Source organism: Atractosteus spatula, chromosome 21, assembly GCF_055471065.1.
Source record: "Atractosteus spatula isolate fAtrSpa1 chromosome 21, fAtrSpa1.hap1, whole genome shotgun sequence".
NCBI classification, from domain to species: domain Eukaryota; kingdom Metazoa; phylum Chordata; class Actinopteri; order Semionotiformes; family Lepisosteidae; genus Atractosteus; species Atractosteus spatula.
In genome coordinates, this window is record NC_142726.1 from 10,979,020 (window position 1) to 11,001,557 (window position 22,538).

Here is a 22,538-nt window from a genome sequence, read left to right on the forward strand (position 1 = left end):
GTGTGTGTCATTATCACACACTCCTACACACACAGAAACTGTGCAGCCTATTAAAAGCAAGGCTGTCATTTATGTTCACATTTTGTTTTAAAAGCTGTTAAAAGGCAATACTATGTACTCCAGAACATGCATGTACAGTATGTACATATAGTGTATTTTACTGTGCATCTGATTGAACAATTCTAAAGTAAGTTCAATAAGAGTTTCTGACACAGCCCCCACTGTCAGGATAATATGCAGGTTTCTGAAGCCTCAGGATGATTTACACTGCAGACTCCCACACCCTACAGCGAGTATTCTAGAGCAGGTGCTAATGGTTTTGTTCTCTGTGGGCGACAGGGCCATTATTTCTGCAGCTCCCCATCATTGCTTTCACACTGTTCCTTTTGAAAAATACTTTTTTCTGTCATCCCTGCTGTGCTTCACAAAAAATAGGGTGTGTTCTGTTGTCTGAGTCAGTGGAATTTACTGCTTTTGTATGCAATAACAGTCAGGGGCATTCAAAAATAATTATTTTAGAGGTTGAACTTAAAGTTTCTAGAAACAACGTACAGCCAGAAAAAAAAATCTTAATATCTTCAAGTTTTTGGTTCTCTGAGCTGATACCATAGGTTGATGTAAAGATTTTAAAAGAACGTCCCAATGAGTGATAAACATATTTTATGAGAAGGAGGTAAGAGAAACCTGAAGAAAATGTAACTGCTAATTTCAAAAACATTTCCCAGAGTCTTCATTAATTATGTGTTTCCCAAATTAATAAATCCTTCTTCAAAATCACTATTGAATCATTGCCCATTGAATTTGGTGTTTTAGAATAATTCTTTTTAGTACATATTTCCTCACTATGCCTTTCATCTTTGTTAGCTTAAAGAACCTGGCATGAACACGGGCAAAAATAGAGGTGAAAGGGAACTAGAGATTGATAGAGGTCGGCTGCTGTGTTTGTTTGAAGAAGGGGAAGGTTCACAAGAACTTGTATGATGACACGAAAAATTCTAACAAAAATGACGGCACGTTTGGCCATGCATAAAAATGGATGGCAGACAAATTACCCGTTGCTGTTAATCATCTTTCAATTCAAACATCTTGTCCTCCAATAACCCTCAATTGTAGCACACAGTGTTTAATGTGCATGTCCATAACAATTGTAAATGAATTATTTGTAGTTGGTTCACCCTGGATAAGAAGCTGGTCCCATCTGAAGGCCAGGTTCAGTTGAGCAGGTACTGTATACAAGCTACCTGTCATGCAGATAAAGTAGTTAAACATTAAAACAAAGAATTACCTTTAAAAGACAAGAGAAAGAAAAAAAAGAGCCCAAACCTCTGTACAAAATAACCTTTGAGATCAATTGACATAAATTATGTAACACTACCAGCACATGGTTTTGCTGTGTGAGAGGCAGATATAAGCTTAGATTTACTTTCAAACACCACAAGGAAATCAGATGGTGATTTTTTTTAGCTTCTGTTACTCACAGGTATTTATGGATTTCTTTTCTTTACATTCTAAAAACGTGTAATCGTCCTTTACAATAGAAAATGAATCCACTTTTTCCACAGCTAAGTTTGATATTTTGTCTTGGGTAACCTACAAGAGATTTGACGCATGATTTGATTAGTCTGGGACTTCAAAACGCAACACTCTGAACAATTATATGGACTCCAAAATACAGTATGTCCAAATAATGTCAAAATGAAAATTTGTGTATAGACTACGTACAGAAAGAGAGCAGAGTTACCTATCTTCAGTTAATTCTGTAATTTCTAGCCTAAATGGAAACTCACTTTAATTTTTCATTTAATTTTTATTTAAAGATTGACAGCCTTTTTTCTTTCTTTGTTTTTGTCCAGGCACAAGTGAAAATGTATTCACAGAATATATCGAATGCAATTGACAAGTCTTCTACTCATTCTGGTGTCAGAGGGATTTCCTTTGTAAGTATGAAAGTATTACCACTAGATCCTTTAATTAATGTCATCAAAAGAACTGATGGATTTTGTTTTTCTTTCTAGAAAATGAAGCCAGACAGTAAACCATGGCACATGGAAACTAATGGGAGTGTAACTTCAACTCCACATCTTTTGCCATCTCTGGATTACAAAGAATATGAGCAGACCCCGAAGGCGCACAAGTACCATTCGGCTTTGCAGACCCTGATTCCTTTCCGGTCACAGTCGATGTGAGAGAGAAAACATATTTTACATAGCATACTATATATACTTTTGGTTAAGCTTTAAAATCTGCTTCCTTTGAGTATAAGGAATTAATATGTAATGCTGTCCCCAAAATTATGTATACATGAGCTGCATATTAGTACATTGTTCACAAATCAAATCTTTTGTGTTTACTTTCCTTTGTAAGGTCTTCAAACCCTATAGATGACGCTGGTTTCTTTTCATTTACTACGTTTTCATGGCTTACTTCTCTTTTATGGAAAGTGTTCAGAAACAAGGTAGATGAGGAAAATCTATCTTCTTTATCAGCATATGACCGTACAGATGTTAATGCTGAAAGGTAACTTACTTATTTTCAAATACATTAAGTGTGCTTCATTTTTGCTGATTTTGGTTGATTGTTTTTAAAGAAAATCATCCCAAATACATATATTTTTGTAATTATTTTAAAGATTTTGGAGGCTTTGGAATGAAGAAGTTGGAAGAGTTGGTATTGAAAAGGCCTCCCTGGAGCGTGTGGCTTTCCGTTTTCAACGAACACGAATGCTAGTTGCTTTTTTGTCATCTGTTGTGTTCATTACTGCTGCCTTCCTAGGGCCGGTTGGTATTTATTTTCTTTTAAGGGTTACTGAGGGTACATGTCGTGTAAAACAGCTTCTTTCCTGTGAACAACTTTATTTATTTATTTGCACTAATTTTGTAAATGTTTCTGTATGGGTAAAATGAAGTATATCACAATCCTTGTGCTATTTAAGATAAAAATACTATAGTCTATATACTATTAAAAATAATTAATTAATAATAAATAATTGTATGTATACTTATTTAATTATACTTAGTTTACCACACAAGTGTTTCAGTATCAAATGTACCATTTTCAGAGTATGACTTTCATAGTCTAAATAAAATTAATATTGGCATTCATTGAATAAAATAGTTCAGTAGTGTTGCTGGATTTACATTTTTCTTTTTTTTTTGGTTTTAGTCGGTTCTTGTTTACAGTATTCTCCAGTACATCGAGTCATCCGAATCCAATCTCCTGTATGGAGTTGGCCTTTGTGCGGCGCTTTTTACCTCAGAGTTCTGCAAAGCATTTTTTGTATCACTGACCTGGGCTATTAATATACGGACAGGAATCAGGCTTAAAAATGCATTTTCTGCTGTGGCTTTCGAGAAAATCATTTCTCTGAGGACACTTAATGACATTTCTGTTGGAGAGGTAGGCTGTTCCTCTTTGTTTATATGCATTTCATGTAAATTACAAATTTTGGTCTCTCTCTACTCAGTTAACCACATACTGTACAGTTTAACCCCCTTAACACACTTACTGTAGGAGCATACTTCTTAAAATATATTTTGAGATTATACAGTGTCACAAATCCAGTTACAGTTGCTAATTTTTCATTTGACAGGTAATCAATGTCCTTTCTAACGATGGCTATCGAATATTTGATGCTATAATTTTCTGCACCTTCATACTTTGTATACCAGTCTTGCTGATTATCTGCATTGTATATGCCTGCTACGTTCTTGGATATACTGCACTTTTTGGAGTCTTAGTATATATGGTCTTCATTCCTATACAGGTTTGTATTTTGAATATTTATTGAACCCGTTTTATGAGGAATTAAAAGAAAATTGCAATGTACAAAACATGACAATAAATTACAATTAAAGATAATAACAAAAATGCCAATGTCCTTGAGAAATATTCAAGATTATAATTGAGTAATATTGCTGAGAAATTGTCCTAATCTTTAATCTATTAATTTGATTAGCGATGGACAGTCTAACTAATATCTTTGTGAAATGATGGCTGTATTTTAATTTCAGATTAATGAATGGTTCATCTAAATAATATGCATGTATTAGATTTAACATTTAAATTGACATTTTATGTTAAAACATTGTTTGGTTTAGTCCTAAAACAATAGTGCTACTACTATTACTTTAGTCTACATTTTTTGCCCCCCCTGCCTGTTTATAACGACTCAGGTTAGCACTTGTAGTATGTGATAAGGAACATTACTTTCAATTACTAAGCCACAAGCAGTAATCTTTAATTGAAAGTGAATAATGAATGTACAAATTGCATGCACATTTTGTGAAAAGCACCTAAGGAAATTGGAAAAATTAATCTCCAATGGTTAATTGTAATTAACTGATTTAAATAATTTAAATATAACATGCCTATATTATCTTTTTAAGTTTGCGATGGCCAGGATGATAAATGTTGTCAGGAGGCGCGCGATAACCATTACAGACACAAGAGTACGAACCATGAATGAAGTGCTAACTTGCATTAAACTTATTAAAATGTACGCTTGGGAGAATTCATTTGACAAACACATTTCTGGTAAGTTTTATGTTGTTACGATATTTCATATTGTTTACTTGAAACCATTTTATAAAGAAAGATAATAAAAGAATATTGTCATGGGCACACTGCAATAATGAGCCCTTTTGACTGGCAAAAAGCATATAATACAATGAAAAAGTGTGTGTAATTTTTGTAATTGTAAGAATTGGTGAAAAAAAAGTTTCCAGAAAATAATATACAGCCAATGTGTTTAAAACCTAGATGGTTTTACAGGAGTAAAAGGAAAAGTAAAGCAATAAAACAAACTCAGATCATTAATTGTAATAATTTAAAAAGGGCTAATATTTCAGTGAAATAGCTCTCTTGCACTATACTGCAATTATATATATTAACTTATTACCCATTTATATTAAGAAATGCTTTAATGCGTTTTTACTATATGTGATAATGGTACTGTAGGTGTAATCTACAATAAACTTTCTTTTTGTTCTTTCAGATGTAAGAAGAAAAGAAAGAAGCATTTTAGAGAAAGCAGGATATATTCAGAGTGTCAATTCTTCTGTCACAATCATTATTCCAACACTGTCCACAATTGTCACTTTTGTTGCTCACACAGCTCTTGGCCTGAATTTGACTTCTTCATCTGTAAGCAAAAGACCTTACAAAAACCTTGATTTGAACATTTTAGTAATAATGCAACCCCATTGCAGAGCTTTCTACATGTTTGGTTTTTGTTTTCTTTTAGGCCTTTACTGTGACTGCCATTTTCAATTCAATGAGGTTCACTCTTGGCCTCCTTCCATTCTCTGTAAAGGCTTTGGCAGAAGCCAAAGTTTCTCTAGCCCGGTTAAAGGTAATATGCAAGATTTCAAATCAAAAAGAGATTTTTGATGTTTTCCTGTGAGATTTTTTTAATTCATTTTCTATATAATATACAATTGTGGTATTGAAAATAACTGAAGTGAGAACAGACAGTTTTATGTATATGCTAATGCATAATGCAATACATTTAAGCCTCAAGGCATTTTAGCAACAGCAAAGCTATTTAATTAGCATTTTTGCTCAAAGGCTCACTGTTGAAAATACACTGTACTTTTAATAAGACTAAGCCAAGAATCTTCAGTCTCTCACGAGAAATATATTGAGTTAATAATATCTATCTTCCTCTAGAAAATTCTCCTTCTTGAAAATCCAGAACAATATGTGACTCAGTCACAGGGTTCCCCCAATGCTTTAGTCATAGAGAAAGCAACTCTCTCCTGGGGTCGCCCTACAGAGAGTAATGAATCTACACGGGATGCAGCGAATGGGCTCAAAGATCAGGAAAATGAGCCAGAGGCTTCGGAGAGTGAACAAGATACAAATCTACCCGGAAAGGCAAAAAATAGACCAACTCTGAAAAACATTACCCTTACATTACAGAAGGTACGTAGGCACATTTTTTTCTGGTTTTCTTAGTAGTTATTGGAAACAGTACATACAATGTCTAATTTAGTAATAAATCTAATTTACATTATTAAAACAGTTGCTGCAGTCTGGATTCAGTGCAAAATCACACATACTGTACACTCTTATTATTTTTTTGTGTGGGCTAGAACACATGGAGGTATGATGGAGGTGTTTATCTTGCAGCATCTTTGAATTTAGCATAGGAAGGTGTCAGCCACTCTGTTCTTTGCTATACTGCAGATACAGTGTAAGTCGTGGTGTAGCCTTGCTATTAATGCATCTATCTTTGCTAGGGGAAGTGAACAAACATTAATGCCATGGAGGAAAAGATTAAGATACCATGGGACATTTTAGTATTTTGAAGCAAGAACTTGCAAAAACATTGACTTTCTGAATTAAGATAGTTTATTTTAAATACCCGAATCAAAGTATTATTTCTTCTAACTTGCTAGAGCTGCAATTTGTTAACATTTCCATCCATCCCTTTTCTAATCACTTCTTCCAATTTAGGGTCAGGGGGCAGCCGGACCCTACTCCAGATTTGCAACAGGCGCATGGCAGGGTATATCCTGGATGGGACAACAATTAATATCAGGGCAGACAGACACAAACACAGACAAGCACAGACTTAGAGCACAGCCAGTTTTCCCAGAAGCCAATTAAAGGTCCAGTATCTTTTTGGACTGTGGGAGGAAACCGTAGCACCCGTAGGAAACCCACATGATCATGGGAGGACATACAAACCAAGCAGACAACACCCCAGGGTCCCAGTGTTTCAAGGCAGCAATGCTGACCACAGTGCTGCCCTGTTAAAATGTATTTGTGGAAAAACAGATAATAAGAAAAACTATTCTGTCAACTTCATCTCAAAAGATTTTTGAAATAATAAAACAGGTTGCTTTCTTATCATCATGATTTTTTGTATTTAACCAACAAATTAATTTGGTACATATGCTCGTTTAAGGGAAAGCTGCTTGGAATTTGTGGAAATGTAGGCAGTGGAAAAAGTTCATTGATTTCATGCATTCTCGGACAGGTAAGTACCTCCTCATTTACAAAACTAAAATTAGAATTTAATGTACTGTATACATTGAAGAAAATAAGTAAAAACATTTAACAATGCATAGATGTTTTCATCTTCATACATCCCATTAAATCTTTATTGTCAAATAATTTACATCTGGCACATCTTAACATAGTTTACACCTATAGTTTTCAGAGTTGAGTAGAAAAACACATTTTACCAAATGTTTTCTGAGAAATGATTATAAAAGAGTGACTATGGAATGGGTCAGATGGCCCTCTTTCATATGTTCTTATGCTCTGTTTGATACAAAATATTGATTTTCTGAAAATGTTTTCACCTATAGATGCACCTGTATCATGGATCTGTGGCAGTAGATGGAACTTTTGCTTATGTCTCTCAGCAAGCCTGGATATTTCATGGAAGTGTTCGTGACAATATTCTCATGGAAGAGAAATTTGATAAAAAGAGGTATTTTCACTGCTTAAAAATTACAGTGAAGTTGAACACCACAAGCTGAGGTCTGAAGAAAACAAAAGCTCTGCTCCACAGCTACGTACATGACCTCCACTTGGAAGGCATTAGAGACCACAGGATTGGTTATGATTCTGTTTTCCATTAAAAAGAGCTTCAGGAACTATAGATAGCAAGGTCACACTAGGGACCTTAGGTTCAGTAAGTCCACAACCAATTCACAAACCAATTCAGAAGGGATTTCTCTTCCACTTTGTCCAACATCTGTTTTCATTTTGCCATTTTCTGTTACACTGTTTTGGAGGTACAGTGACAAATATTTTTATTTTGTTCTTTCAAAGATATGACAACATTCTTAATGCCTGCTGTCTTAAGCCTGACTTGGCGATTCTTCCCTATGGAGACATGACTGAGGTAAGACAGTAACTCAAAAATATCTATATCTGACTGCTGTGAAAACACGGTACTTCAGGATCAACAGCAGAAGCTTAAAAAGTATGTGTCTGCAGTCTAGAGCCAACAGAAAACTGCAATTTATCTGCATAGTTGTAAAAGACAATACACTGTACTCTCCTGGCAGTTCATTGTTTTTTTGAAAAAAAAAACTTTTCCAATGTTTTCTGATATACAGTATGGCACACATTGAAAACATTGTACTGTATTGCACTAGTTTGGTCAAATTCTAATTAACACAACAAGACAACAAATATTCAGGGATAGTATACTTTAGTGTTTAACATGTCTGGCTGAGGAAATAACAGCTCTGGCAGTAAGGTCAAAAATCCTCAAACCCCCTTTATGGGTCTGGAGAGAGGATTGTTAGAAAACAAATGCTCATCAGGGGAATATTTGTCATATGCAGAATGGATACTAATTCTGTAAATGTTTTTTTTTTTGGTCTACAGATTGGTGAAAGGGGGATAAATCTTTCAGGTGGTCAAAAGCAGAGGGTAAGCCTTGCTCGAGCTGTCTATTCCAACAGGAACGTCTTCCTACTGGATGACCCACTTTCAGCCGTTGATGCCCATGTTGGGAAGCACATATTTGAAGAATGTATCAAGAAGGAACTTAGAGGAAAAACTGTCATTCTCGTGACTCATCAGCTGCAGGTAAATTTCAAATGGTTCTACCACAGAGTTTGTGAATGTAAATCCACAGTGTTTCTGGATACTACCTCCTTACGTGTATAGAGTATAGAGGGCATTGGTTCATCATGCAGAACAGGGAACAAGTAAGCTGACATTTTTATTACTTTACAAATAGCCTTGACAGCAGATTCCACCGTCATTTTGTTGCTAGACATTATACGTAATGACTAGCACTTTAGCATTTTATGTCTATGGGCCATAGTACAAAATGTTAAAAATCAAAACAAAGCATTTCAGGACAATCTATGATAATTGTTTTATCTAGAGATAAACTACTTTAAATTTACAACGTTTTTGGCTTTCTCTAAAAATGTCTGTAAATGATTAATGTTTGTAATTTCTTTGGTTACAGTTTAGTGTTAATGATTTACTTTTTCTTTGTAGTACCTGGAGTTCTGTGATGAGGTCCTATTGCTTGAAAATGGAGAAGTGAAAGAAATGGGAACACACAAAAGCTTGATGGATGCGCAAAGCAAATATTCACAACTTATAAAGAATTTCCAACAGTCAGATGTAAGATGTTACTTCTGTTTTTTAATTACAATCCACAAGTGATGATAAACATACAATAAACAACAGTGAAAAAGTATTTATTTTCAAACAATTTTCTTAACTAAGATGTGTTTTACTTCATTCTGTCTTGAAAAAGAGTATTAAAGTTAGTGAAATCACCTCATAAACCTACTGCATGTCACATATAGTTTTTCATTTTTTGTACTGCATTCTAGGAAATGTTTGTGTGTAATGTAATTCAGTGTTCAAATGGAAATTCAGAGAAGATATGAAAAATTCAACTATGTCTTTACCCAAAACTATGTATAAAGATATACATATCCTGTGAAACCTTGAATATACATGTGAAACCTTTTACATATTTCTTATAATTCACTTCCTTTATGTTTTTAAATTTTGGATTTCTCTTCAGTTGAATTGCTTAGCATGTTTTCTGTTTCGAAAGGATTCTAATGATGTAGATCGTGAAGAACCAGCACCTATCTCACAAGAAGAGGACTCTGGCCACGTGGCCAAAGGAATAGAAAATCCAGGTAGGTCTTTTTGAGTTATTTTGAGCTTTAGTCACTGCGATTTGTGTTTAAGCAATCCAGATGCACCCCTAAATTATGTTTCTTTTTTAGCTTTTGATATGTCAGATGAGAAGATGGAACCTGATGAGCACAATAATGATATCAGCACACACACTGAAAATGGTATGATTTAATTCTTATGAATTGTGTTCTTTTACTAAATATGTTTCTGACACAAAACGAAAATATAATTACATGCGATTGATAAATTTATCATTTATATTTAAATTGATAAAAAAGTCAGGACTGTGATCTAAGTGACTTAATGGATTTGTGGTTTGATAATATTTATTTTATAGGCTTTATATGAACATAATACTAATTTATATTGTATAATTTAGTGTATTTACTAGCAAATATGAGCAGTAGTAACTGAGGATTCTAAAGATTGATTTGATCATTATTTACTTCTACTGTGACATCTCACATGGTATTCCTATCTTCTACTTTATTAAAGAAATGAAGGACCAGCTTGTTAAAGGGGAAGTAAAACAAGAAGGTTCTGTTACCTGGAAGACCTATCATCATTATGCTAAATCCTCTGGAGGTAAGGCAAACACATTCCAAGCAGAGTCTCCAGTTCCAGGGCAAATATTAAGTTTTGCACTTTTAGTAAACATCAGCATAATTTATTCTTCTGGGTCTTGGTTACAGTTATCTATAGTATTACCTTATCTGTGGTTTTATCCTCCTTTTTCAGGATATATTGTGACCTTTTGTGTTTTGCTGCTATTCATCTTGATTGTTGGAGTAACAACATTTAGCAACTGGTGGCTGAGTTTTTGGCTAGAACAAGGATCTGGGGTAATGTTTTTTTTTTCACCATTGTCATTTAATACCATTTGAACGGTAAAGTCAAAGTAATATTGCTTTCTATTAGCAAGAAATATTTCAAATGTTATGTATAATAATATGTAAAATACTATTATGCGATCAAAATAAGGAAATGAAACAACCTTCCACACAAATATATATCTTCTGTATTCTACATTTTACTGTAAATTAAAAAAAAGATTGTCACATTGGATTGGATTTTTTTTCTTTACAGTTGCAGAATAACTCTTCATCTGCAAATCATTCTGACAAGATAAACTCTACAAGAGATGTGGGCAATATTACAGAAAACCCAGACCTTCATTTCTACCAACTGGTATATGGAATGACCATAGTAGCAATGGTTGTACTGAGTGTCATCAAAGGATATTCCTTCACAAAAACAACTCTGAGAGCATCTTCAAATCTCCATGACAAAATGTTCCGCAGGGTAAAGACATGAGCATGATGTAGATTCTGCCTTTATATTAATCAGCTACAATTTAAGAAGAACACTTCAAACTACCATAATTGTTCTTGAAAGACAAAGTTGAAAAATTGTCTGGAAATGCTGGAAAAAGTTTTTATTTTTATTAACTTTTTGATATAAACAATACCTTTCAGATTTATAAATATCATTGCTGAAACAGGAACAAAACATTCTGAGTACAGTTACAGAACGTTTTACAGTTAATGTGAAAATGTGAGGGACACATTTATTTACACCCCTGCAGGCAGTTTTATGTCCTCCTCGTCCTAAACCTTCTTAAGGAAAAAGTTTTGACCATTCCTCCATCTGGCATTAAATCCTTCAGACCCTTTATTTCCATTTCGAGCCACAAAAACTTGATTTGGTTAAGGTCTGGAAATTGATTTGGCCAGTAGTGAATATTTAATTTGTGTGAAATGAATGATTTATTTGTTAAGGAATTTTGAGTCTTTTTATATTTGGATGTACTGTATGCTTTGGATCACTGCAATGCTGGAATATCCATTTTTAGACAATATTGAGCTTCTTGGTAGAGTGGTATTTGGCAAAAATGTTCTGGTACATGTTGGAGTTCATGATTTCTTAACAAGGGCTCCTGAACCCCTAGATGCAAAAGTTAATAGACCTTCAGCCATGTTTCACTGTGAACATGTGAGTGTTGGGATTTTCATTCATACAGTATGTTATTTGGCAAATTCAAGTAATTTCTTTTTGATATTCACTCTTAGAAGATGCTTCTGTATCTGGAAACCATTGATGAATACCACATTAGTGCAAGCAACTTAGAATAGTACTGTATGTTTCAGCATTTTATAACCTGAAGATGTCAGTTTGTATTGGAGATCTCTAAATGTTGCCACTGGATGATCTCCTCCTGAACGATTTGTCTCACAGTCTGTGGTGACAGGATACAGTATGCTTGGCTGGTTGGTACTACCAGTAGCCTTCAATTTCTTAATAATACACACTACAGTAGAAAGTGGTAGATTCATCTTTATATGGGATTTTTATATCCATCCCACCAAAATCAATGACCTTTTGCCTGTAATCATTGGAGAGCTCTCTGACCTTTACTGTGATGATGTACTTTATGCTACTCCTGAATGTCTTATGTGTGTTACCATGTTTTATACCTCAGAGAAATGGGAAACCTTTAGAAGTTTCTTTATAACCCTGGAGATTTCCATTGCTTCAAGAGAGCAGAAGGCTATTGTAAATTTGTTTTTGTCTGATTTATTTAAAGTTCAGTAGGTCAATCAAATGCTGATTAAGGCAGAAAAGAGGCGTCATTTGTATAGGGAGCATTACAGGGGTAACTTGCCTGGCTGAGAAGAATAACAGCCTGTTCGCAAACAAGAAATGGGATTTGTAAATTTAGGCACTCCAAAGTGGGTCAGACCACCTCCCAGTCTTTTATTTTAAACTCCATGAATAGGTATAAGTATGAATAAATGTGCCCCTTGTGTTTTCTTAAATTTCAATATTTATGATAAATGTTATTTTTCTCACTGCAATACTTTTACAATTACAGTTTAATGTTTTTAGATTGGTTTGAAGAAAGACACATTATCCAATCCATTACGTATTCTGTTACGTGATGCTTTTTGTTCCTTTTTATATCAGGTATATATACCTTTGGGGGTTATAGCAATTGTTTTAGTATTTGGAATGTTAGAATTAGTTGTTTTGAATGTAATTTTTATATTATTATCAACTTGTGATATTTCTGAATTTTCTGTGATAACTGATCAATTCCCCTTTTGCCTGATGTATTGGTAAGAAAGATGGTATTGTATGTTTTCATTTAACGTCTGTTCATCTTTTAATGCTGTGATGAAAGGAGGTTGCCTAAATGATAAAGAAAATGACAATCCTACATGAAAAGCTATTCACATTTTTGTTTTATTTAGATTATTCACAGCCCAATGAGTTTCTTTGATACAACACCGACTGGAAGGATGATAAACAGATTTGCCAAAGACTTGGATGAGATTGACGTTGGGCTACCCTTCAATACTGAGAACTTTATACAGTTCACTCTTCAAGTCTTATTTACCATTGCCACCATCTCAGCTGTGTTTCCTGCACTCCTCATTGCAGTGGCCATTCTGATCATTATCTTTGTGGTCATTCTATCGTAAGTCAAATATATTTTCTCACTACAAACGCACAGTAACTGTGTGTACAGGACATTTATATACAGTATTTAATTTAACTCTTAAATTATTAATTGAAAGGCCTAAGTAAAAACCTTTTCAGTTGAATACTTACTTGTTATCAATTAATAATTGAAAGCCTTTGTCTCAAATCCTACAGCGTTCTTTTTACTTTTATATTAAATTAACAATGGAATGAAATAGGTACAAGACAAAAGTTAATACATTATTTGCTATTTAACAGTTGCAAAACAACACTATGACAGATGCTGTAATAAATAAGTTAATATAATATCTTCGTATAAATATGTATTCATTTTCATAACATAGTGGAAACATTTTTCATTACAGGTCACACTGGTACATTAGAAAATGTTTAATACATATTCATTCACTTGGAAAAAGCTATTATACTGTATGTTTTTTTCATCTCTATGAGGTTTCTTAATGAGTTCATTATAATGTCATATTTTAGAGGAATGCCCGCTGTCTTAGTTTAAAGAAAGTTATATTTTTACTCAGAGTTCTTGTGAAGCATTTTCAAAATATATGTCATGTTGTATATTTTTATATTAGCAAGTCCGGATTACTTTTTTTTTTCTTTTTCAAGATAATTGTGCTGCTAACTAAATGTCTATAGCTGTAATTACTGTACAGCTAAAGACTTTGTCTTACAAGGTTGGAAGAAGACTCAGATACCCTTAGGTCATGAATGGCTGTATTCATTCTCTAAAAATATTATTTTGTGTTACTGTATGTATTACTAGGAGAAAAAACGTGACAGCATGACTAGGTACATTATTTTTTGTATTTTTATTTTCCAATTTTGTGATTGGAAAATTAATACATTTATTACAAAGATGTAAGTAACCAGACCTTTTCCTTTCAGCATTTTCATGAGAAGCATTAGAGAGCTGAAAAGGATGGAGAACATTAGTAGATCTCCTTGGTTTTCTCATACTACATCTACCATTCAAGGACTCAGCACCATCCATGCCTACCAAAAGGAAGAACACTACATAACAAAGTAAGATTTCATCTTTTTATTTTTTTGGTGATGCTTTGAGGTAATGGACACAAATTCATCATTATTTTTTCTCAACTGTGCATTAAATAATAAAGATTTGTTGACACAAGCATTTCAAGTCCATAACTGTATTTTAATAAGCAATCTACATCCAACTATTCTTTCTAATTCTGAGAAATGTACCAGTTATTTGTCCAGTCGTAGTAGAAAAAAAGCTGTTTTGATAATTATCTAGTATGATTTCCCTTCATTGATCTATTAAGATACATTACTGATTGCTCTTTCACCCCTTTAGCAAATTTGTGTAAATTTTGTCTTATTTTGCTTTCTTCTTAATTATAGGTTTAAGGCGTTGAGTGACACAAATTCTCGTCACTTCATGCTGTTCAACTGTGGCTCAAGATGGCTTTCTTTTAGGCTGGACTTTCTAACTACTACAGTTACTCTACTGGTTGCGCTATTTGTAGTTTTAAGTCCTCCATCAATTAGCCCAGCCTTAAAAGGTCTAGCTCTCTCATACACTATCCAGGTAGGACAATTAATGATTGAACAATCTAAATTCTGAGGTATTTTATTAAAATTAGATATTCTGAAGTTACAATCTTATAAGGGTACATTTTCATTGTCACAATCATGTATGAATTCTTATGGATGGTTATTTTTTTAAATCACATAGAACCAGAATACTGTAAGTCATCCATTTTAATAATTCTCTTATTCCTCAATCCCTTATTTGCAGAAAAAAGACAAAACTGTAGTCAAAAATTAACTCAGTCCTTTTACAAGAAAGGGACAAGTTCCAAATGATCAATTATTAATACAAAAGGTTAACATGCATGATTTAGAATAAAATGTAATACATTTGAATAGTCCGCCTTGTTTTCATGAAATAGTGGAAAATATTTTAGAAAAAAAAGTTTTAATTCTGTCTTTTTCCATTTTAGTTGACTGGAATGCTGCAGTTTTGTGTGCGATTAGGAACAGAATTAGAAGCAAAATTCACTTCTGCTGAGAGAATGTTGGAATATATCCTGGTAAGAAGAAACATATTATTATTATTGTTATTATTATTATTATTAGTAGTAGTAGTAGTAGTAGTAGTATGGAATATCTGCCTATGTTAATGTTTTATTTTCAGTTAATAATCTTTACCACAGGATCGAACTGGTTGAAACCATCTTTGTGGAAACATTATTTTACTCCTACAGTATATCTAGAACCTTCTGTTCCGATACTCTTAAAAATATGCCATGCTAATTCATGCATTCATTTATTTCTTTATGTGCTAAAAGCATTCACAATTTATAGCACCTTTGAGTTAAAGTCAGTAATGTTTCTTCAAGGGAACTGTCTCAGAGGCACCCAGAAAGATTAAGAATGCAAATATCCCAGAAGGCTGGCCTCAAAATGGTGCAATTACTTTTAATGACTACTGCATGAAATACAGAGAGAACACTCCAGTTGTGCTGGATGGATTAAAATTAAAAATTGAACCAATGGAAAAAGTTGGTATTGTTGGAAGAACAGGTTCTGGTAAGATTTGTTTTTCTCTTATTATAAATTGTATTCTTATTTTGAATTGAAAAATAACATTCAGATGGCTGTAATTGAACAACTTATATTTTTCAAAGTATGTAATTTTTGATAATCAAAAAATTACATATACAAAACGTAGCATTCATTTTTAGACTATTATAATAGATTATCAACTGTGCCAATTATCAGTTCAATCATTAATATTTAAATTTTCACCTGAGATTGTCATGTCACTTAGAAATATGAAATCTGTCATTTGAAATCAAACAAAATTTAAAAAGAGATCATGCATACTGGTCCAGTTTATCTTTTAAATCAATGGCTATCAATGGATTTGTGAAAACGCCCTTGATGATGTTGGTAATTTAAATCTTGTTACACAACATTTAGATGTTCTTTGAGAATTAGAGATTTAGTTGGTTTTGTATCCTGCTTTTTTATGTGATTAAATTAAGCAACCTTGTTTTTTTCCTCAGGGAAATCGTCTCTTGTTGTTGCTCTGTTCCGACTAGTTGAGCCAGCCTCTGGAACAATCCTAATTGATGATGTGGATATTAACACTATTGGTTTGGAAGATCTGAGAAGTAAACTGGCAGTAATACCCCAGGATCCAGTGCTTTTCACTGGTACTGTAAGGTAATAACTATGATCTTAATAGAAATTTTATAGCTTCGTTAGTTTTGGTTCATATGTAAGAAATAACACCATGATGTGCATATTATTTTGAACTTATTTGTTTTTGCACATCTAACATTAATATATAAATAAGAATACTGGGAATATTATATTATATTTGCATGACTTATAACCAGTGTATATATGTGTGGAACCCGGCTGTTCAAATGCTGAATTGTCACTTATATTTAACGGTCAGCTTATGATAGAGATAATATATAAGCCATTGGACTGATAACAAACATGTTTTGGGAACAAGTCCCTGTTGTAGATTGCAGTTGTACCCTTGAACTAGGTACCTGAACCCAGTTGCTCCAATACATCCAGCTGTATAAGTGGGAACCTGGATTGCAAGGAAGTCATTCTGTACCATTGTGTAAAAAAATTGACAAACACAGAGATGTTACATCAAAGTTCTTTTCTAATTGTATACACCAGGGAGAAAAGTGTATTTCCAAATACACTTGTCAGACTATAATGCCAGAGTTAAGCTCTCATTTACACAAAGAGACAGCAGAAGCATTCCAATCAGAATATTTGATTGCAAAAGAAAGGCTAGCCTTTACCAAAATGGATCACTTAGTTTCACTTCCAGAAATAAAAGAAATGGTGTAAAAATCAACTCCAACAATGCCACTCTTGTGCAAACATTTTTGTACACATAGCCCATGAAATGAAAGAGAAAGTGTTTCAATGCTGAAAGCTACCAAACCTGGTGTGAGCATTACAATTGATGAAAGAAGTGTGTGAGCTTTAAACTACCTATTAATCTCAGATTTAATGTAATGCAGCATTGTGGAGAAATTATAAAATATTATTCTTTATTTGGGTTAAATGTTGAAAGCTACCAAACCTGGAGTGGTTAAACTCTAATTATTTAGCTCAGATTGAATGTAATGCAAAATTGGTGGAATTCAACAGAGTGCATCTGCAGAAGATGTGCATATGAATAGCTAAGAAAATAAATGCTCACTGTTGCAAAAGATTGTAAGCTAAAATGGCTAGTGAAGAAACAGGATTGATTGCTTGACTCAAGAAAGAGTTTTACTTTCTAAACTCAGTCCATGGCCTTGCACATCATTTCACTGTAACAGCTGTAAAGCATACCCCCAAACAGTCAAAGTATAATTTGACTCCTTCAGATCACAACCAGATATCTCCCAAGATAACACATTTCCAACCTGCTAGAGAATATACAGGACCTGTTTTGGTGTTATCAGTCACCTTTGGGTTCATGGAAGAGAATTATCCTTTTGGCAAGGGATAGGCGATAAATAATTTACTCAAGATGGCAAAAGAGAAATAAAATCAGAACAACTAGTTAGAAATTGTCTATTAACATTTATCATTTTTATTTAATATGTTTTCAATTGCAAGTGAACAACTATTCTATTACGGTCTTTTAATGCATTCATATTTTCAATAGTACAATGGAATGGAAGACAGTAATCATGAATGACATTTTGTTAATACAAATGCATTGTATGTGTACGACAGTACAGAAGTATTAACATAATGCTTGTTTTAAATGCAGATATAATCTGGATCCCTTTAACAATTACACTGACAGAGACATCTGGAAGGCCCTTGAAAACACATATATGAAAGACAGTGTATGTAAAATCTATATTGTATTACTTTTAAAAATATTTACTACTGCAAAGCAAAAAAAAAGTTTAAACTTGAAATGAGTTTCATCACATTTCTCCTAACCTAAGTGAAATAAAAATACTTGCCATTATATGCAAATTGTTATTTTGAGCTATGTGTCAAATAGTTCTGCATTCTGGTGACAAAGTCGGTGTAAGGTGCTGCATTCAATGCAATGAAATTGCCCTCAAGGCTAACCTGATATGCCTGAATAAATGTGACATTTCATTCCACATAAAACCAATAACAAATACATAAATCCATTTAGATTGCATGACATTTTCTGTTCTGTACCTTTCACTCTTCATTTAATTTTAATTTAGGATAAAGAAAATATGTTGCTTTATATAACAACTGTAAAAATGTATTTATAATATGAGATTATAATACATTATTTTATTAACTTTAATATTAACAGTCTTATTCAATTATTATTGAATATCATTTGCAATATTTTAGTCCTTTCTTTTTAAATGAATGGATAGCACTCAATTACGTGTATGAAAGGTTAAAAGGTTTTTCTATCACTTATTTTGGCTATTAATATTTATACTCTTTTAAAATTAAAGATCTCTAAGCTACCCAAGAAGCTGGAATCTGAGGTGGTTGAAAATGGAGAAAATTTCTCTGTTGGTGAAAGGCAGCTGTTGTGTATGGCTAGAGCCCTCCTCAGAAACTCAAAGGTCAGGAGAAACATTACTGCCCTGTATTTGTTTGTGCGGATATTGAGTGGGTGTATTCGTTTTTTTTTAGAATTTGTTTGAAGATTCTACCAAAATGTGTTTAGAATTGTTGAACGTACATATCAAATCACAACATGATAAATGATTTATAATTGACAACAAAGACATTTGCCTTTATTCTACATTTAATTTACTTCATTGTATCTATTCAGTGTCAAAAACACAATAAATTGACAACTGTCAATTGACTAGGACAACCTTATGTCCTATATGGGCACCTTAAGGAATCAATGTGTAACATAGGGTAGCAATAATAAAACTGTTTTACCAGATTGTGTAAAATCTTAATTGTCCTTGTTCCTTGTTGGAACATTATTTTCGTTACAGATAATTCTACTGGATGAGGCCACAGCTTCCATCGACTCCGAGACCGACGCTCTGATTCAGCACACTATCCGCGAAGCATTTCAGGACTGCACTATGCTGACCATTGCTCACCGCATTAACACTGTGCTAGAGTGTGACAAGATCCTTGTCATGGAAAATGGAAAGGTGCAGGACTGATAAAAAAAAAACCACAGCGAGTAAACGCTTAAAGATTGTTTTAGTGCGTGATCAGAGAAATCAACTTGTCAGAATTAGAATTGCTTTATGAGGTTTGTTTCAGATCAGTCCTGGAAATGTTTTCTTATGATGCTGTAGCAATCTTGAGTATGATTTTTCTCCAGATTTTTTTTTAGTCAGCTGCAGTGGGACTGAAGGATCACCTTCTGGCTGTGGTAGCTGCCAGTGCTTGGTGCATATACAGAAATCTGATGCAACTCAACCCTGAGTTTTGTTTTTTTGTCTGTTCTTTTCATCCTGTAGGCCGTTGAATTCGACAGGCCAGACATCCTGCTGCAGAGGCCGGATTCATTATTTGCATCACTTCTCTCGGCTGCCAACAGAGTGGAGACGTGAGAGGGGTTGAGAATGTAGCTGCACTGCTGCACTCCTTGGTGACTTTCAACACCTAAAGCCACTTACAGTATGTCCATTATGTAAAGGCTTTGTCTCTCCAGAAGTAACTAGGAAAGTAAAGCTTTAGTTAACAGAAAGAGTAACTTATCTTCATTTAATTACAAAAAAGAGTTATGTGTCCATCTGCATTCTCTTTAATGACAGAGAAAGACATGGAGCACAAAAAGATATGTTACATTATTGCAAACAAACACCATTAATGTATATAAGACAGGATCAGCCCCTGTAATGTAAAACAATATTCTTCATGAGGAAACCTCTTATTCTCTAATACCCTTTCAAACTGTAAACAGAAATAAAAGAACTGACCTTGCATGTGCTGCTTATTTTGTTCACATTACTATTAATGTTAATTACTATTAACATTCTCTTAGCAGCTGGTATCTGCTAAAGCTGGTGGTATTAAAATGATTATAATCATTATAACAGGATATGCTAATATATTTTAAGTGTTCATGTAAATATGAAAAAGATTAAGGTAAAGGTTTTATGTCACTCTGCACGTTTGTCCTTCAATTCTGAAGTGCCATTATATTATTTTCTTATTTCTCAACTGTTGCATGAATATTGTTCCTATGAATTTGTTAGATTGCAGCTGGTCAGCACTGTTTAAGGTACTCAGTAATATACTGCATTTTCAAAGATGAAACAGTTTTGTCTTAATAGATTACCTAACTACTAGAGTTACAATGTCATTTGAAAGCTGTATGTACAAGTGTGGTGTATGGATTTTCAAGATTTTTTCATGTATTTTGAAATAAGTAGGTATTGTACACAATTCAACTTCATTTTAATTCAAAATAAACTCACAGTTCATTCAAATATTCCCTTCTCCATTTATAACTGCATTTACCTATTCTCAGGTGTTCCAGATCAAATGTCTTTTTAAGATTCCCCAGACATCATGTCTCATCTACTAACAAGTGCAATATAGCAATATATTATATAACATTTTGAGCTTATATCTATAAATCTAAAATGTTTATAGTAATAGTTTAACTGCTGTACCTAGCACATTAAAGGTTTCCTCCATTAAGAATAATCACAATGTCTTTTAAAAATCACCTGAATTGTTTAATTCCATAGTTTAGTAAGTATATATCAGCAGAGCCTCAATTTTTCACAACAGAATAAACTCAATTCAAGAGGACAAACACTGTGCAGTTTGAAAGTAAGTAAATCATCTTTTAAATCATCCTTACATATTCATTTTTGTTTTGGCTATAACTCATAAATTAAATTTATGTTCAAATGTTTACTGTTCATAAAATAAAACAAATCAATGTCTCTTTTTTGAAAAAACTACCAGAATATTGGAGTGGTTCATGTTTTTAACATAATACAGTCAGAATTTTTGACTGTGTTTTTTAAATAAAGATCTCATTAATGCCAAGAAGAAAATGGGCTAATCTATTTTATAGTAGTTCAGATTGGTAGCTCTGTCAGCATGCGTAGTCTGCAAAGTCTGGGTACCAATTTCAGGGTCCAGAATGCTACATTTTTACCATGGATATCACGTCTTTCTACACCATCATTCCCCACAATGACGGTCTTCCACAATGACAGCCCTCAAGCACATGCTAGACAAACGTACTGTGCTTGATCCGCCCACACACACTCTAGTGTGTCTTGTGGAATTGGTTCTCACACTCAATGACTTCTCATTTAACAACCTTTTTTTATCAGCAGGTTAGTGGAGTCACCTTGGACACCAGAATGGGACCCAGCTATGCCAATATTTTTGTCAGTTGGGTAGAATAATGCTTCTTTGCCTCCTATACTGGCTTTGTCCCTGACCTCTACAAACGATAAATCGATGACTAAGTCGGTACTGCTACATGCTCTAATGACCAGCTAGAGTACTTCCTGCATCAATTCACTAACTCTCACCCGTCCCTCAAATATACAGTTATCATATCTTCCACCACTCTTCCATTTCTAGACATAAGTTTATTTGTTAATCATCCACGATTCTCATCCTCAGTCTATTACAAACACACAGCTATCTCCTGTACAGCTCTTTTCATCCCACTCACACCAAAAACTCTCTCCCTTTTTCACAGTTCCTCAGGCTACATCGACTCTGCAGTGACGACATGGAATTCCAGAACCAAGTGCTCAAAATGTATTATTTTTTCATCAACAGAGGATACCCACCCATGTTATCAATAGGGCCCTCACCCGGGCCCAAACCAGCCCTCAGCTCATCAACTCGACCAGGAACTCCCGGCCTCACATCCGCATACCTTTGGTGCTTCCCTACCACTCTAACACACCTTCTATCCCCAGGACCATTATTAACAACTACTCCATTTTACAGGGCGATCCCTCCATCGGTACCCTTTTATCTAACCGCCCAAACATCTTATACCGCCGACCACCTAATCTACGTAAACTTCTGGTTCACAGCTCCCTTGACTGCACTTGGCAATCATCCCCACCAGGCACCTTCCCCTGCAACAGAACTCGCTGCATCACCTGCAAATACGTATCTAACAACAAGCTCATTCAGGGCCCCTAAGGTCAATTCCGGATCACCCAGATGACACATTTTCACATTACAGTGCTTTCACCAACATAGAGCATATGGAGTAAAATTGTTTTAGATCACTGCATAATTTGAAAAAAAATCAAGAGACACTTATTTTTAATGATGCTATTAGCAATTTTAATAAACTGCAATATAGCAAACATTTGTAATTATAAGTTATAGGAACATCTTAATAAAAAAATTAATTGGTTCTTAAATTCTAAGCAAGAAACCTGTTTGTAATTTGTAAGAAGGAAAATAAATCTCTCTCATACAGTAGG

The 22,538-nt window shown here is 33.9% G+C and overlaps 1 protein-coding gene across 1 annotated transcript; it reads left to right on the plus strand.

The window, feature by feature from the left end:
* Positions 1 to 1,418: 1,418 nt before the first annotated feature.
* Positions 1,419 to 20,549, plus strand: abcc12 (ATP binding cassette subfamily C member 12). Its single transcript, XM_088938530.1, has 31 exons — positions 1,419 to 1,480; positions 1,854 to 1,937; positions 2,016 to 2,182; positions 2,365 to 2,517; positions 2,630 to 2,777; positions 3,163 to 3,396; positions 3,590 to 3,763; positions 4,386 to 4,533; positions 4,994 to 5,142; positions 5,243 to 5,350; positions 5,668 to 5,922; positions 6,911 to 6,982; positions 7,317 to 7,441; positions 7,786 to 7,858; positions 8,350 to 8,553; positions 8,977 to 9,105; positions 9,551 to 9,638; positions 9,729 to 9,800; positions 10,135 to 10,224; positions 10,378 to 10,481; positions 10,726 to 10,941; positions 12,891 to 13,117; positions 14,026 to 14,163; positions 14,506 to 14,692; positions 15,108 to 15,197; positions 15,507 to 15,696; positions 16,176 to 16,335; positions 17,909 to 17,987; positions 18,594 to 18,707; positions 19,095 to 19,259; positions 19,575 to 20,549. The coding sequence occupies exons 1-31, from the start codon at positions 1,448 to 1,450 to the stop codon at positions 19,665 to 19,667; spliced, it is 4,269 nt and encodes a 1,422-aa protein (XP_088794656.1). The 5' UTR covers positions 1,419 to 1,447; the 3' UTR covers positions 19,668 to 20,549.
* The last annotated feature ends 1,989 nt before the right edge of the window (positions 20,550 to 22,538 follow it).